Genomic DNA, 17,573 nt, shown 5'->3' with positions numbered 1-17,573 from the left:
TTATGCATCCTTGTCTACAGCAGATTGTTTTGTTTTTCCTCTAAATGTTTGAAGCCTAAAGAGCAAGTTGGAAGATACAAGTCTGTGTGCCGCTATCTTTTTTTCTAGGGTTGTCCTAATAGTAAAAAGACTAAACTATATTCCTTGTATTGTGGTTGCTTAATTTGTTATTTTGTTTCCTTTAAAAAAGTGTATTCAACATGTATCATTTGCACCGGAAGGAGGCTCAGCGCTGATACCCTTTCAGTTTGGTTGCTTTTGAGGTTTTATTTTTGGGATGACTGCTGCCTTTTGAAGGGGTATGCATGCTTTTACAGATTAAGCTCCTGGATAGCACAGCGATCCTTTTTTTTTTTTTTTTTTTTTTTTTTTTTTTTTTTTTTTTTAAAGCTTCTAGTAGAACCTTCGGGGTTCTGACTAACAAATCAAGAGCATGGCTTCCATTGGGTGGGGACCGGAACCTGATAAGCCTTTTTTGTTGTACCTTCTCCTGATTTCTTTTGGATTATCCAGAACTCAGGCCTGTTAGCTGAGGGTGTGTCTACGAATGGTTTTCAGACATTCTTCTATTCTTCTACACCCAATCCCTTCATTACAGTCAGTGACACAACTTGATCTACTCACACATCTTTCCTTCTAGATTTCGGGGTGAAGGTGAAACCTGGAGGATTCTGTGGCTCCAGGACATTGAATAATAATGCTTAAGTGTCCTACTGTTCCGACTGCTAGGCCAGGAAAGAACTCTGCCTATGCCGGAAGTGAGGCGCGAGCCTCTGCTGCTGCACAGAGCTTTGGGCTCCTGCAACCGCCACCCTAACAGCAAGAGCAGGTGGAGTGATGGGCGCCCCACGAGCCCCCGCCCACGTGGTGGGCTGGCAGGCTCTGTGCCCACTTACGGAATCATCCCCGCAGCTGCGCTGCCATCCACTTATGGGCTCCCAGCCAGGCGATGATTCCTCCATCCCCTACTTGAGATGGCACCCACATCCGACTCCACCTCTCAGGGTCCACAGCGAAGAATCCCTAACATTACGCGGTTCCACACAATCCAGCTCACCCCTCCTGCGGCGTGCCGGAGACCTAGACAGGACAGGCCCCGCCCTTGCGTGAGTCCCGCCCATTGCCACAGCCCATTGGCGCTCGGGCGGGGCGTGGGTGGCTCCTGCGGGTGCAGGCGGGGCAGCGGTTCCAAGGCTGGCGCGCGTGGGCCAAGGCTTCAGTCCTTGCTGAGTACCGGAACGTCCGGCGTCTCCTGACCTCCTCATCATGGGTGAAACTGACCCTTCGAGCTCCCGCAGATCGAAGTACCTGGAGCACCTCTCTGGGGAGGGCAAAGCCATCGGTGTCCTGACCAGCGGCGGAGATGCCCAAGGTGCGCGCCTATTGGCTCTCTTACCCGTCTCCCGGGTCCGGGCGGGAGGCGAGGGCAGCCTGAGAGGGCTGCAGTGGAGGGTAACCGGGACGGCAAGAGAGGGAGAGCTGGGGAGAAACGTTGGGTGAGGTAGATGTGGGAGAAAGCGGGAGGAAAGGGCTTGGTGAAAATGACCTATGAGAGCCGAGGAGAACCGGTGGCTCAGGAATAAGGAAAGCCCTAAGCTAGGAACAACCAGGGTGTTTGAGGAGTGACCATAGAGGATGGAGCCCCACTGCGTGGTGGGGTGCAGAGGATAAAGGATATGGTTGTGGGATCCTTCATTCTCAAGATGAACCCGTTTTTCATCTCCAAATGGATTAATTGAGCTACCCAATGGGGTCATATGATAGAGCCAGGCATTCTTTCCTGGAATTAGGTTGACGACAAGGATGCCACAGCACCCGCCCCACCCTAATCCCTGGGACTCGTAGGAAAAACAGCGGGGGCCCCCCCACAGCGCCTCCTGCCCAGTCCTGCCTCCCACGCGGTGCTGGCCGTCTTCTCTGCTGCTGCATTGCGGGAAGCGCAGCTGAGGGGCGCGCTGGGGACCCTCTGGGTGCGGCATTGGCTGCCAGGCAGCGTCTGTTTTCGCTAGTGAGACCCTTTTAAAGATTTTCTCCCATCGCCTTCCTACCTGTGACAAAACTGAAAATTAAAATGGGTCACTAGGCCCTCCGGGCCAGCCTCCCCAGGACGGGAAAGACCAGGAAGCAGGGACTCCGGGACGTCATCAGCCCCTACTTGAGCACCAGCTTCAGGCTTTCCTTTTCTCCCAGTGATGGGATTTATTTCAGAGCCGAAGGTACTTGATTCCTGGATGCTTAGATTTGATAAGCTAAGAGAATACTTAAAAAAATATAATGGGGTGACTGTACCATGCCCCAGCCTCTCATTCTGGGTACACGTGGGGGCGCTGGGGTTCCCGAACAGTGGGCTTTCCAAGTTCATGCTAATTTCTTGATGGGGACAATCACTCGAAGCAAGACCTACGTTTTCATAAAGTATGAAAGTCTTGAGCTTTGAGGCAGTTGCAGACTCCCTGAGCCAGGTTTTGCTTTTGATTTCAGTTCTTTCCTCTGCCTTAAATGAATGAGTCCAAAAGGCATGTTTTATTTTCCCTCGTTCTAAGTGAGCACAAGAGGGGGAAGCTTAGGGTTGGCGTCCCGCGTCCTTGCCTTCCGCCCACCCCACGAACGACCTTCCCTTTGCCCTTGAGCGAGGCGGGGCTGGCGCCAGTGTCGCAGGTTGGGGAGCTGCTTAGGGCACCGCCCCGCCCGGCGTGGGAGCCTACGTGATGCCGGACCCGTCGCCTCCGGTTTGCTCCAGGTCTAGGTCTCCCACACCGGCTCACTCAAGTCAGTGCCGCATCCGAGGCTCAGAGCTCTCGGGCTAGCAAACACCGGAAGCTGGGTCTGCCCAGTGAGGGGTCCCCAAGTGTTCTCCCTCCCACTATCTTAAAGGAGCCAATGGCAACATTAGTCACTGTAGGGCACTAGTCCCGCCTTCCTCTCCAGAAAGCAGAGTTGGAGTAATAGTAGAATTTTAGAAGAAGATCCTCTGTATAAATGTTTCCTCATGTAGGGCTGGTTTCCCAGAAACAGAATGCTGTGATACACCGGAGGCTGGGAAAATGGCATCCTTACACAGAACCTTGCTAAGGCAAGATTGGAAGACACTCCCGTTACAGGAAGAGGCTTATGGCCACCAGGGCTGCATGCTTAAGCAATAAAGGTTTTATTTCAGAATTAGCATCCTAGGTCAGTTAGACAACCAATGCTGATGGCTCATCATTTTGAAGTCCCTGTCCAAAAATGTTCCCGAAATATTTAGCTCGTGTGCAACCAGGTGAGATTCTAGGGGATTTGAGAGAAACTCCGTTTTCTTTTCTGCTTATCTTGGATCTACCTCAGGTGAGAATTGGGGAATCTGGATTTTAAAATCCATTCGGCCTCTACTGTGGAAAAGGGGTCTCTGAGAACAAAACTTATGTTTGAACGTCTACTGAGATAGTAGATTATCATCAGATCCACGGGAGAAGGTTGTTCTCAGCTTAACAGGTGCCAATGTCCACTATCCCGTATTACACCCCGAGCTGTGGCCGAGCCTCCTCACAACTAGCTCTGACTCACTTCCCAAGCCTGGATTTTCTACGAACTCGAGTAAACAGTCATGTTTTATGATGGTACTATATTGGACCTGCATTTTTTTTTTTAATTCTGGAAAATTCTTTCTTGAGATAGGCACAGAGGACCTAGACTGAGTGCTATTCTTGGGATGAAAGATGTTTATTGTCCTCTTATTCTTTCACCATTTCCTCTTGGCTGCATTAGTATGAATTTTCCTGAGAGGAGTTTGTTCATAGCCAGAGACGTGTGTATGTGTGTGCATGAGGTGCGCGGGGAGGGGGTTAGCAAATTCAAATCTTACACTGAAATGGCCCCAGTATATTTACACACATCTTTACAGTTCCCATCTCTGCCTAATTACACGACTCTAGGATACAGAGTTCTTCATTTCAGAGGTGGGGAGAGAGATTGACAAAGAGATAAATAACTTAGGAAGGCCATGAGGCTCATGCCTCGTGGTAGCAGGACTTAAATGATGCTTAATAAAATCTCATCCCAAAATTCTCTTAACTGAATCATGAATCTCTCTCTGTAAAACTGTGCATTGTTAGCAGAGCAGATATGCCCCCCACCTTTTTTAAGAAATAGCAACAGTGAGGTGACTAAAACCATGTAACCTAATACCCAATACAAAAGCGACAGAAAGGTTCCATATTCCAAAGGAATTTACATTGTACTATAATAAAACTGAAAATTCACTATTAATCTCACATTAGCCTAAAATGAACTCAACATTGCTAGATAGGCAAGTTTATTATGACTAAGTACTGACCTTCAGTATTAAGTACTGTACAAACACAATGCTTCTGGATAGATTGTAGCCGGTTTCTAAGATGGCTCAGTGGGGAGATTGTCTGTTGACATGTATGATGAGTTCAAACTCTGGTGAGTTCCACATGGTGGAAGGGAAATCAACTCCTGAAAACCATGGCCTGTTCATATCCCCTCCCCAAATCACAAATCAACTAATTAATTATAATAATTAAAAAAAATTAGATTGCGGCCTCACCAGGTCTGGTGTAGGGTGGCATGCAGGTTAATCAGAATTCATGGGAAGGCTTAGCTGTCTTCCTGTTTATGGAGACATCAACATTAATTCAATATTTACAAAACACCTACTTAGAGTCTACATGAACCTCTCTGGGTTCTGTGGAAATACATTGAAGACCATTTGTTGTATGGTAGCTTGAAGTAGTCTGGGTGCCAAATGACCCCCATCTGGTGTATGAGTCAGTGAACTTTAAGACGAACTGCTTTTCTGAAGTTTACAAGAACTGAGTGTCAGGGCCAGAAATTGTGGCTGTAGTCTGGATACAGTTATAATGTGTTGTGGGCTGGGGTACAGAGACAATGTCCTATTGACAGTAGAGTTACCCAGTGCAACTGCAGTCACAACATCTGGTATGACAGGCAGCAAGCATTGTGATATTTGGTGACTGTCTCCCACCTAGAATCACCAGTGAGAAATGACAGGGAGAGCATTTATATTGTCTTCGGGTGAATTAAACCCTCACTCATCAAAATCACTCCTTCAGCCTTTGAACAGTTAGGTACCAAGCACTGACAAATCCAAAGAACTTTAAAATTGCTGTTAGAAGCCCAAAAACTTCACCCAGGAACCAGAGTTGGTTCCTCTATTTTATACATTCACTCTGCCCTGTATTTGTAGATTTCACATTTGCAGATAATGACTGACATTGGTTGAATATACATTTCTAAATGTAGCATGTACTCCTGAGTGCTGGGACTAAAAGGGTGTGCCGCCACCACCCAGCAACTTCTGTCATTTTTATGGATGGACTTTAGACTCCTTAATTTGGTTCTGAAAGGGTCTTGAAATTGATTGCTGGAGAATATCAAAGAAAGTCTGCGGTCATTAAACACCCACATGAGAGCCCTGGTTGTCATTACCCATATCTGTGCTTGTATGAGACATCAGTATGTGTAAAGGGACCTTCTGAACAATAGGCATGTGATGTCCACAGCGCTCTCTCTCTCTCTCTCTCTCTCTCTCTGTGTGTGTGTGTGTGGGTGCGCGTGTGTGAGCAAAATACCCAAGCACATATGCTTACTATCCTAACATTCTGCCTGTCTGCTCTTGGAGTAGATTTTTCTAAGTTAAAATATTTGAGCAAGAATGTAGGGCAAAGTCCATCAGAGAGTAGGGGCTTTGTATGACCTCACAGTGTTTATTTCCTGGTGCTGAGGATCAAACCAAGAGCTCTCTCCCTCAAGTCAGGCAAGTACTTTGCAATTGGGCTGCTCCCCAAGCCCTGGCGTATCATTTTATTTTTCTCTGAGGACAAGTATCTTTTTGTGGTCTGTGAGGCTAGATACTTTGTTGCCTTTCCAGATACAAGGCTGCACTCTCCATCACAATCACTATATGGTTGTTAGAGTACTTAGGGACGAGGAGCAGATGGCTGAATTCAGCAAGTAGCTGAGTCACTTTTGGAGTTTTGTAGCCGGTCTTTCGACTGCTTACCAAATCTCTCTGTGGAATCTGGATTCCTCCCCACAACCTCTGCATTTGTAGGGCTTTGACACCTTGTATTTTGCTTGTAATTCTAGGAATTGTGCCCATCTAGATGAAGCTTTACAGATAGTCTCCCTAGACCAGGACATATTTATAGGACCTCTCTTCTGTGTACTAGAATGGCAATGGGGTTTTCTTTCTTATTTTCAAGGTGAAGCAGTTAGAACGTCCCATCTCTGCCTTTCCTCCATTTCCCTTTTCCCACCACTAGTCTATAGCCCCCAACACCCGCCCCCCACCAACCAAACATCTTCAGGCAAAAGTAGGATACAGTATCAAAGAGGAAAGTCTAATCTGTTCCGGACTGCTAACAGCACTGTCCAAGGAGGGTCCAAAAGATGCTCTGAAGATTCACATGATGATAAGCTACATCTGTGAAAGGCTGGACCTGTGTACTTAGAGTTCCCTATGTTCATTCCATCCTTCGGTGGGTTATGGACCACACACAAGATCAAGGAATCAATGGGGTGATGGCTTGGAAGCCCAGGCTCCTCCGGGAAGCTTCCCAAATACATCAACCCAGTTGCCCTCTGTTAACTGTTTTGTGAACTTGGCCAGCATCTTGACTGAGAGGGTTCTATACTACAGTGTTCATTATTTTAATGTGCGACCCTGTTAGGTTTCTGATTAAAAACCATTGAAAGCGGTGGGCATGCAGTTGTCCCAAGCAGACATTTCGTCTTGCATTTTTTTTTTCAGTCTGGTTTACTATTATTGAGATTGTTTATGCTCTTGTTTCACTACTCCACCCAGGAACAGTGTGTGGAATGTGTGAACCCTTAGGTAAAACCCTGGAGTCCTCTTGACATCACTGTTATAACATGAAGCAAAGGACTGTGGTGTATCTCTGTATCACAGAGGCTCTTGAAAACTAAGGACCCTTTCGCAGTAGTCAGGCATCAGGTAAAGCTACTCTTTTTGACAGGACTCATTTCAAAGGCCATCAGGACCTTGAAATGCCTGGAATGAGCTCCAGGAAGTAGCCCAAGGCCAGGGAGCCAGAGCCCTCATGGGGGATGGGCTGGAGTGGTCATGGGAGAGGTGTAGACTTTGGATTTACCTGGTGTGAACTCAGGAAAGTCAAGCCGAGGCCACTGGCTGCCTCTGGGAAAGGTCACTTTGTGGAATGGAGAGGCAGGGAACAGGAGTGTAGTGACTCAGAAGAAACAGGAAATTACCGATGGTGGCTTGAGGAGGTGGGTGGGGCGTGTGACTGACAGGATGCTACTGTGGACACACACAGCCTAGGAAAGAACAGAAGGGCTTTTGAGTAGGTGGGGGGGGGGTACAAGGTAGTCAAGTCATCTGCTGAATAATGACAATACAGTATATGAAAGAAGTAGGTGTAGGAAGACTGTACAGCCTTTTCAGTGGTACTTACAATAGCAACGAACAAACAGGCAAAAAAAAGTAAACAAGTCACTGAAAACTTGCATAGGAGTATGTCCTATCTGCCCCTGATGTAGAGCATTTATGGGTGTTTAATAAAGATTGCTATATTGCTGTGTAAAAAACATATTATTGAGTATAGATTCAAGAGCATCTCTGCCCATTACATTAAGGTTGGCATTGGTAGCCTGTATTTTGTAGGTAATTATTAGAGACATGGTAGCCTAATTAATAAAGGTGACAGAAAGGAAAAGTGAAGTTGTGTGTGTGTGTGTGTGTGTAAGTCAGTATTTTATAATATCTGTAAGGCATTGCTTATTGACATTTTCTTTTCTACATTAAGACTGGAGTCTCTGTGCAGTGTCATTATAGTAGAACATTTTAAGTCTGGGCAAGACACGCGTGGCCAGAGGCTACCCTGATGGTCAGTGTGGTCAGAGGGCCACAGTGGTGTGCTATCACCTACGTTTAAAGAGTGTCCCCAAAATGGGTCATCTGTTCCTCGAGGAAAAGGAGAGGATGTAAAAACGGGAGGGAGTGTGTGAGTGAGGAATGCTGTAACTGCTCTCTGACAGTCATGATACGGCTGTTGTACGTGCACCCACGGTGTCAGGGGCTAACTGCACAACCCCGGCACAGGGGTGGGCCCACCAGCATCCCATCACTGATGGAGGAACTGTTCATAAGACCCCAGCTCTCTCAAAGGAGTTGTAAGTAGTAAAGGTGTGCAGGGGAGGGAAGTGACATAGATAGCCACTGACACTTGGGCCTTAAACAACCAAATGCCCACCCTTGTTCATGCAGAGATCTCTAGTTCGTGTATCAGCGCACACGTGTAAGTATCCAAAGACATGAAAGGTAGGGAGGGGGTCTGCGAAGAAGGGATTTGGTGAGAGGTGGAGAGGATAAGAGAATATAATGAGGGAGGAACGTTTATAAAAATGTATACATACGTATATGTATGAAATTAGAAAATAACTTCTTTTTGAAAAAAAGAACTCTACATGCTTGTAAGGAAGTTCCGAGTAGAAGCCGGCATCATCTGATAGTGGCTGGTCTCTGTTTGCTGTGGACAGCGGGACACCTCACACTCCGTGAACCCTCTGGCCTCAGGGCCTGCAGTATTTTCCGTCTGTCTGTCTGTCTGTCTGTCTGTCTGTCTGTCTGTCTGTTTGGCTAACTTCTTCCACTTAAGTTTCTCTCTTACCCGCTGCTGCTCGCTGTCCAGAGAAGCTCTTGGTTAACTACTCTAGCCCTTCCCTAATCCCGAACGCTCCCAGTCTCCTGTACCACCCTGCTGGCCATTTTCTTCTAGCAGTTGTGCTGTTTTAGTAGGGTTTATTACTAATTCATATTTATTTATTCATTCAGCGTGTATGTGCGTGTGTGTGTGTGTGTGTGTGTGTGTGTGTGTCTGTCTATCTGTCTTTCTCCATGCATGCATAGTGTGGGTTGTCTTGCTTGTGTGGAACGTGTGGAGGACAGTCACTTCTCCAGTCTATTTTAGTTGACACTCATATGATGTAAACCTGGAGCTCGCCGTTTTAACAAGACTGACTGACTGACCGATCAGCCCTTTCTCATGGGCTTCTCCTCCAATTGCTGGGTTTGCAGATGCAGGCTGTAGGGTGTCTCCATCAACAGAATGAAGGGTCTTCTCATCCCCTCATTCATTTACTCCTGTTGCAGTCCAAACCCAGGGTCTCCAGACTTTCTTCTTCCTACTGAGCAGAATTCCCAAATTTTATCGGTGGGCATGATCGACATGCTTACACTACTGCTGTTTGTCCTCTCCTGGCTGTACGAAGCCCCAGAGGGCACCCCTCTATTATGTCAGTGAAGTCACCCAATAGTCCCCACTGAAGAATAGACTTTCAAGCCACATATATGGGAGGTGCATGTGATGGCGGGGCAGAAAACATCCTTAGAGATCTGATGTTGACTCTTGGACCTGGGGCCAGGGTGGCTCTCGGCTTGATAACCAGGAGGGAGCCAGGCTTTTCCTGGATTCTTTCCCACCACACACACCCCATCCATATCTACCACATAGAGAGGCTGGGCTTAATGAGTAACTACAGTAGCAAGAATAACATAGGGCATGTTTTACGTCTGCCTATTAAAAAAACCTTTCTGCTTTAATTGTGTGTATGTGTGTCTATGTGAATGAAGCCACAGGTGTGTGGGTTGCTGCAGAGGCCAGAAGAGGGTGTAGGACCCCAAGAACTGGAGGTGGTTTTTGGCCACATATATGGGTGTCTGGAACCAAACAAACTCACAGTCTTCTGTAGAAGTATGGCTCTTAACCTCTGAGTCAGCTCCTCACAACCACGTCTTTGACAAACTAGTAGCCCCTTGGAACCACCCTGACTTTCGTTTTCCCAAAGGAATTTAAATAATGGAAGTCAGTAGGTGAATGGCTGTGAGAACTGTGGGATTGACCTCACTGCCAAAGGGTTAGATGAAGAGATTGATATCATTCTTCCATCCCAAAGATGCTGAAAGGGTGAGCCCACATTCTAATAGCATGTTATTAGACAGAATATCTTTCTTGTTCTTAAGTAGATTTATTAGTTGGTATTTAATAGATGTACTACTTTGTGGGACTCTGAGGATTGTAAGAAGGTATCTGTAGGTCACGTGCCGGGTTGGAGGAGGAGGGTAATTAGCCCTTTCATCTCAAGCAGGTCCCTTTCACTCACCCACAGCCTAAGTGTTGTCAGAGGAAGCCTTTGCCACAGGGACATTTGCCCGACAAAAGATTTACTGTATGTGTGCTTTAGAGAGAAGCTGTTTGATACTGTGTCTGCCCCTTGTCCACCACACCTCTGTTCAGTTCGAAGTAAATACACTAATAGTGAAAAACAGACTAAGGAGGTTTATTCAAAGTTACCATACCTTCCAGGAGAAACAAAGCCCCACCCTACCCCAAGTCTGTCTTCCAGGTCCTGAAAACCTTCCAGGTTTAGGCTTAAATTGAAGGCAAGAAACTGCCAAATTAAGCAGTTGAGGGTCTAGTGTAGTCACGCTCTTGGTGTACAATCCCTCCTGCGCTTTTTCTGTTTTTTTTTTTTTGTTTGTTTGTTTGTTTGTTTTTCCTGAGAAACAGGCTTCTCTGCATAACAACCCTTGCTGTCCTGGAACTTGATTTGTTAAACGAGGCTGGCCTTGAACTCCCAGAGATTCAACTGTCTCTGCCTTCCCAGTGCTGTGATGAGAGGCATGTGCTGCCACACCCTGCGATGTGTTCAGACAATTTAGCAGAAGTATGTGCAGATCTTTCTGAGTGAAAACTCCTCTCTGGCTGGCACCAAACTCCAGCCTCTCTCCTTATGCAAGATTCCAGGGGTGATTCCAATTCCTTAGGGTCCAAAGTTTTCATAATCTGATAGACCAAAGGGAGGGACATCAATGTTCCTTCAGGTTATCTTTATTCCTGCCAAGAAGGTTCCAAACCTGGGAGGACTGGGCTGGGATTTACACTTCTTTGGAACACTACATTCATTGCTTAGGAGAAAGATGACATTTCCCCCATGGAAACACTCAGGAAGGTTGTTTTGATTCCCTGGTCAGAGTATAAAACCTAAACAAGAGACTAACCGTTCTGGAAAAACAGTACTTTGAGTGTGAGTAGAAAGTCGTGAATCTGCTCTTTGTCCCAAATGACCAGGTGGCTGAGGACAAGCGCAGCTGTAAGCCAAATGACTCAACACAGATGTTTATCCAGAAGATTATAAAACCCGAATAGTAAAGATGCCTGTCTACATATTGTATTGTTTCTTTTCTCCTTGATCCCTGTCTGGCCTTCTCCGAACCTTCGTGGGGTTCATATCACTCTGCCTTCCAACCCAGAGAGTCACTTTCATGAATCCCTCTGTCCCAACGACTGTATTTCTTCCTAATCGGGGCCTAAAAATCTCATTAGCAGTTAGACAGGACCCTGGCCCTAGTAGGCGTTTGTCTGTGAAACTTGTGTCTTTAGTGATTCTGAAGTACGGAAACAAACCGGAAACTTTCCCATTAATGCACTGCGGAAAGCTGAAATCATTACTTCCCATTTGATTGACGTTGTCATCCACCTCTAGTCAGCCCCTTTCAGAGCCCTGGGCATCTCTGGGACACTCAGTCCAGGCTAGACTATTTGGGGTTGAGAGATGGAGTAAAGATCTGCCTTTAGAGGCAGTTAAGAGAATCCCATCCAAAGAACCGGGATAGTAGATCCCTGGTGTTTAATTTAAGACGAATTTGCAAGTGAATGAAAGCTGCCTAGACTTGGGGGTTGTGCCTCTCAAAGGAGATAGCCAAGAACTAGGGCGAAACAACTGGGTCTTAGTAGAGAAGCCCCTGAGGGATACAGCCTATATATCCTGTTTTAGGAAGCCTGCTTCAAGCCTGAGGTCACCTGCTGGAGTGGAAGTAATGCTTTTTTCCTGGTGAGTTGAGGGCATCAGGAAAATCTCCGCTGTGTGAAGTTGGTTGTACCTTCCTTTCTGTTCCCCCCCCACCCTCCTCACCCCCACTGTAGAAGAAATGTATTCCCAGATTCTCAGATTCCCCCTTTTCTTTTTTACTCTCAGCTTTCAGCCATCTTGTTCCTTCTCCCTCTTTTCAGAACACCTTTTTTCAAGCCTCCAAGGTTTTTCAAGCAAATGTGTTTCAGCAAAGAATATATATATATATATATATATATATATATATATATATATGTATGTATGTATGTATGTATGTATAAAATCTTGTGGAAATGAAGTCTTCAGAGAGGAGCAAAACAGTGTAGGGTACCATTGGCCGGGACACTGTAACACCCATTTACCAGGTTTCCTACAGCTTAGGCACCTAGTGGTCGATTAGGAGAAGAAAGCCCTAGAACCTCAGGTCTACAGGAGCCATCAAGCCATGGCTTTATCCACGCACCTAGAATGCAAGGGCTAGCACACAAACACACAGCTCACCCTTCCCCTGGAGGGATGCCTATGTCATTAGCAGACATCTGTGGCTACAGAGCTGCCGGGGAGAGATCACGGGTCAAGATGATGCTGAAGTTTCTGCAGATGTCATAGGGTTGTCTCACTGTCATCAAGTAGCAGAATCCTCAGGGCATGGTCAGGAGTCCTTTCTCCCCCACACCAGTTTGGGTTTCCTTCTCGTGGACCCTTACAGAGTAGAAGCTTGAGATATCTATATCTATATCTATATCTATATCTATCTATCTATCTATCTATCTATCTATCTATCTATCTATCTATATATATATGCCTTTGGAAAAAACAGTCATTCTCTTGGCAAAAAGCCTCTTCAAACATATTGCTGAGTTCAAGAACAAGGCTGGGACTCTGTAGGATGTTGAGCTCTCTACTAAATATGTTAAGGGGTGGCTGCCTTCATAGCTGTCTCATGTGTAATTATAAGCCCAAATCAACAATACAGGATATCTGTTTTTTTGTTTTTTGCTTTTTGTTTTTGTTTTTGCTTTGAGACTGCGTTTCTCTATGTAGCCTTGGCTGTCCTGGAGCTCTGTAGTCCAGGCTGGCCTCAAATTTACAAAGAGCCACCTGTCTCTGCCTTCTGAGGGCTGGGATTAAAGGAATGTGTCACCACTACCCGGGTGATACAGGGTATCTTATGCCAAGGAGGACTACTGACATTAACTCTTCAGCTTCCAAAATAGTGACTTCGATGGAAAGCAAAACTGAGGCTGTGGGTTTCCATGATAAAGGCATGTGTGGATTTCTAAATGATTTGCAGAAGTGAAGATGAAGAAAATGTGTGCACGTGTGTGTGGGCATGTACTCATTTACTGTGGAGGCCAGAGGTCTGGTGACTCCCGTAATGTCTCTCCACATTATTATTATTATTATTATTATTATTATTATTATTATTATTATTATTATTATTATTTCGATGCAGGGTCTGTTAATGAGTCTCCATCTCACCAACATGGACAGAATAGCTAGCTCCCAAGTTCCAGCAATCCTCCTGTCTTTGCCTTGGGAGGAATGCTGGCTCACCGTAGTGCTGGGCTCTTGAGGTGGATGGGAGGGCTCAGAGCTGAGGCCCCCATGCTTGGGCGGCAACCACCCTGTGGCTGGAGCTATTGCCCCAGCTCCCAATTCAGTTTGATTCAGTTAAACCGTTCCTCTGTCATCTCTCTGTGTACTATAGCATATCTGTGTCTGATATTTGTCTCCCAAAATTTCAAGACGCAGGATAGGAGGATTGGAGACAATGGTGGCCTCAGAGGAACTTGGCTGGGAGCCCAGCTGCTTTTCATTCTGAGGCTGCAGGCTCCATCCTTGCTGGGTTCTTATACTGTGTTTCTTCTCTCCGGCTGGTCCTTTGACTCTGAGCTGAGATGATGCAAAAGCCTTCAACTATGACACCACTGGCAGGCTCCTGAAGCCAGTTTTCAGAGTCCAAAAACTGCCGTCTCAGTGCAGAGTAAACTTGAGCTTCTGGCCGTCCATTCTAACACATTGTTTGCCACTGCTCTTTAAGTGTAGAGAATGCCGCTGGTCTCTCTTGACAATGGATGTATGGATTTACAGGAGGATGACTTGGCTTATTTTCTCTGCTAATAAAAATGGGATCATTTGTTTTGTCATTAAATTTTTCTTTAAATCACCCCGATATCTGGGGATGAAATAATTATTCAGCGTCTCCTTAAACCACAGAGCCATTGCCGCCTTCCTTATTAATTTCTTTGAGTCTGGTCCTCAAAGCCTGCCACGTGAGTTCTTCTCAGTGCTTGGAGTTGCCTGACATTCTGCGCTGCAGAGCACACACTTCCACCCTCAGGAGGCTAAGGAGCTGGAAGCTTTACTCAGCCTCAAGCTAGTCTCACAAAAGGAAAATCCACAGCAAGTGGATGAGTGATATTCCGAACTGAAAATATCCCAGGCTTCTGTTTTCGATGTGAGTCCCACCCTTAGATGAGCCCCAGCATGCTGGATTTCCAGTTGTTTGCATTCACCGTACTAACCTTTGAGGTATGTGTCATAGTCACAGCCCACGAGGAGACAGAGGCAGTTAAGCATTTTACCTAGGTCTTGGTGAACCAGCCTAAAGCTCTGTACTGACAGCTGATTCTCTTCTTTCCACAGGCATGAATGCTGCTGTCCGCGCCGTGGTGCGCATGGGAATATACATGGGGGCCAAAGTGTACTTTATATATGAGGTCAGTGCTTCTTTCCCCTTCGTGATGTCTCTAACTCGGGCATTTGTACCGCCCACTTGCTCACAGCCCTGAGCTCGCAGGTCTCTCTCTCTTGCTGCCTCCCTTGGCTGAGCACCAGAAGTGAGAAGGAAACTGAGATAAGACAGCTCAAAAGTCAGGCCGTATCAACTTCCTGGTCTCGACTACTGGGTGAGGATGTGAACTTGTGAGCCGAATTCAAAGAATAGTACCAGACACGGAAAGGCATCTCTTTTGGGCTCTCCATCCTTGTAACATAGAGCCAACACCACACCCTAGCACCTGGCTGTGTCTTAGCTTCACAGTGAAGAATTTGGGTTAAATGGACTTTTATTAGTGTACAAATAAAAATGACATCATGCGTTTGCCTGGAAGTGGATGTGCGTGTGTGCATGTGGTGGGGGGGACTAGAAACAAGACTGATGGCAAGACAGCATCTAAAGGCATAGAACGGGAAGGGGAGAGGAGGTAATAAAATGCCTGTGACATAAGGACAGCGGAGAGATGTTGGGGTGAGGGGTGAGCACGGAGGGTAAGAGGACTGGAAGGAGAGGAGAAGAATGAATGAGGAGGCATATGCATGAAAAATGCCACAGTGAAATCCATTATCTCGTGTTCTAACACAAATTGAAACTAAGCAACAATAACTAACCGCACTGAAACTGCTCTTTGTCCCCTGGGCTTGAGGTCCCAGCAGCTTAGGAAATATACAGAATGTGCAGAAGCAACCACTTTATTTCCAGAACTATAAGGAACACGATTTTATTTTCTATTTTATTATGTTTATGTTTATAAAATGGAGCCCAAATGTGAATCTCCAGAAACCTTGTGGGAGCCACTGTAGTCACGCGCATCTGTAATCCCACTGGACCATGATAAGTTAAAAGGCAGAGAGACGGGGGAATTGTCCTAGAAGCACATGGGGTAACGTCCCATCCAGCTGATGAGTCCTGTGTCACTGACCCTTTTAAGATACTCCTCACTACTTAAAGATTGTCAAGACACTTTCAGGTCTGCATTACTGTTTAACAGTCTGTGTTTTGGATCTATGCCTTGGTCCATAGATGATGCCATCAATTGGTTAAAAGCCATGACCGTTGTGATGGCTACCTCTTGCTGAAGAAGCATTTTCTGAAAGCCCCTTCATACCCTACCAGAGAACCCCACGGGCTCCCGAGTGACGACATCAGATCCCTGTGTGTGAAATGGCTGCACCGTGTGTTTATCATTTACTTGGGAAAGGTTTCCTCCCTATTAGCATTTACAGTTTGGAACGTGTGAAGGTCAAATTCGCCTTGTGAGTTTCCATTCCTGGGCTCTGATCCTGACTGCTGCTATCCCTTGCGCTGCTCGGTGAGGTGTGAGCACAGGTTGGGATCCATGCCACACAGAGCATAAACCTTCCTCTTTTCCAGAGAGTTTGCCTTTGTGTGTCAGAGTCTATGGGGGAAGACTATTGACTTATCCATTAGGGCTAGTGGGCTTCAAGTGTCAGCCCGTGTTTCAGTTGGGCCTTGACATTCTTCCTTCTGCTTCTGTTTCAACACTTGCCAGTGAACACAGAGGTAGCTTCTCTCCCACCTCCTCCAACCTACCCCCAAGCCCCCAGCCTCTCTCTCTCTCTTGCCTTGAACCGTGAGATAAAACTGCACGTTCTGGCCCAATAGCAGTTCTTAATAAGTTAAGTGTGGCCTTCTCGAGATCTTTGGGTTTGGAGCAGTATCAGATGAGGTTTCCTGTTAAAACTAGCAGTACTTTCAAATTTACTAGTGACTTAGAATCTACAGGATATTCTCTCAGGAGCCCATGTGACTTTTTCTACACAGGCCACAGCCCTGGTGTCCTCTGCTCTTGCTGCAGGCAGCTGAGCACCTAGTGGAAAGTAGAAAGTTCCCCATGAGTCACTGCTTTGATCTTGCCGAGGCTCAGTAGGGAGGGCTCAGTAGGGTGTACCAGGGAAGGAAGGAAGTTATTTCTGTTACTTCATAGTCAAACCGAATGCTCCCCCAAACAGTTGGCATTCCCCGAGTTACTGTTCAGTCCTTTGTACGGCCAGAAGGAGCTCTGCCCTGTGACCCCCAAGCTTACCTAGTTAGGGTTGACTATGTCCAAAGGACATTTGCCATTGCTCGAAGACAGTCTTGATAATCTTATTGTTAGAGAGGTGATTTGTACTGGGCAACCATATTGTAACAGCAGAACCTTGTCTGACACCTTTTACAATGGACAAGACAGCCCTCAACCTTGAAGAATCGGTCGGCCCCACGTGTCAGTTCTAACAGTGTTGAGACGCCCCATTGGTCCATAAGGAGTCAATTCTGTTTTGAGTGTTAGTTGGGGAAGAGACTACAAGCTGGTGTTTGTGTTAGGGTCTACCTTTACTAACTGGTAAGCTCAGTGCTCCTCAGATGCCTGTAGTTCTGTGTCCTGTGCATCTGTACTTTGTCCTGTCGGATCCTGTCTTATCTGAGATCTAACTCCAGACCTGTGTCTGTCAGACTCTGCCCATTTCACAAATTAAAGAACATCTCGTCAGCTGACCACCGAAGTCATTTATTCTCTCTTGTGAGGTTAACCAGATTTATCCTCTGTTTTCTGAGTTCTTTGGAGAAACAGAACCAGCAACGTATGACTATACGACTGGGTTTATTAGACTGGCTTACACACTCTTCTAATTTCTCTGGCTGGTGAGCTGGGGGAAATGAGTAAATGTTCAGTCTAAGACTCTGGAAGCCTCACGAGAGGGAGGCAGCTGATGCTGTTGGACTTGGCACATGAATAAGACTCTATTCTTGAGTAATAGTATAGAAGCAGTGCCTGAGCTTCATCATCCACTGTAGATGTAAAACTTGTGTTTCTATGATTTTAAAACACAAATGAACCCCCAAATCTCTTAGCTTTTCCCTACTTGCTTGACAG

The 17,573-nt window shown here is 46.2% G+C and overlaps 1 protein-coding gene across 1 annotated transcript in view; it reads left to right on the top strand.

Moving 5' to 3' along the window:
* Positions 1-1,239: 1,239 nt before the first annotated feature.
* The window catches only part of PFKP (phosphofructokinase, platelet), a 62,116-nt gene continuing 45,782 nt past the window's right edge, over positions 1,240-17,573 (top strand). The window contains exons 1-2 of the mRNA XM_080918228.1: positions 1,240-1,372; positions 14,563-14,636. Coding sequence (XP_080774354.1) covers positions 1,267-1,372; positions 14,563-14,636 — 180 coding nt within the window. The 5' untranslated portion in view covers positions 1,240-1,266. The remainder of the gene's footprint in view (positions 1,373-14,562; positions 14,637-17,573) is intronic.

This window comes from Micromys minutus (assembly GCF_963924665.1).
Source record: "Micromys minutus genome assembly, chromosome: 6".
Taxonomy (NCBI): Eukaryota; Metazoa; Chordata; class Mammalia; order Rodentia; family Muridae; genus Micromys; species Micromys minutus.
This window is presented reverse-complemented; position numbering and strand designations above follow the sequence as displayed.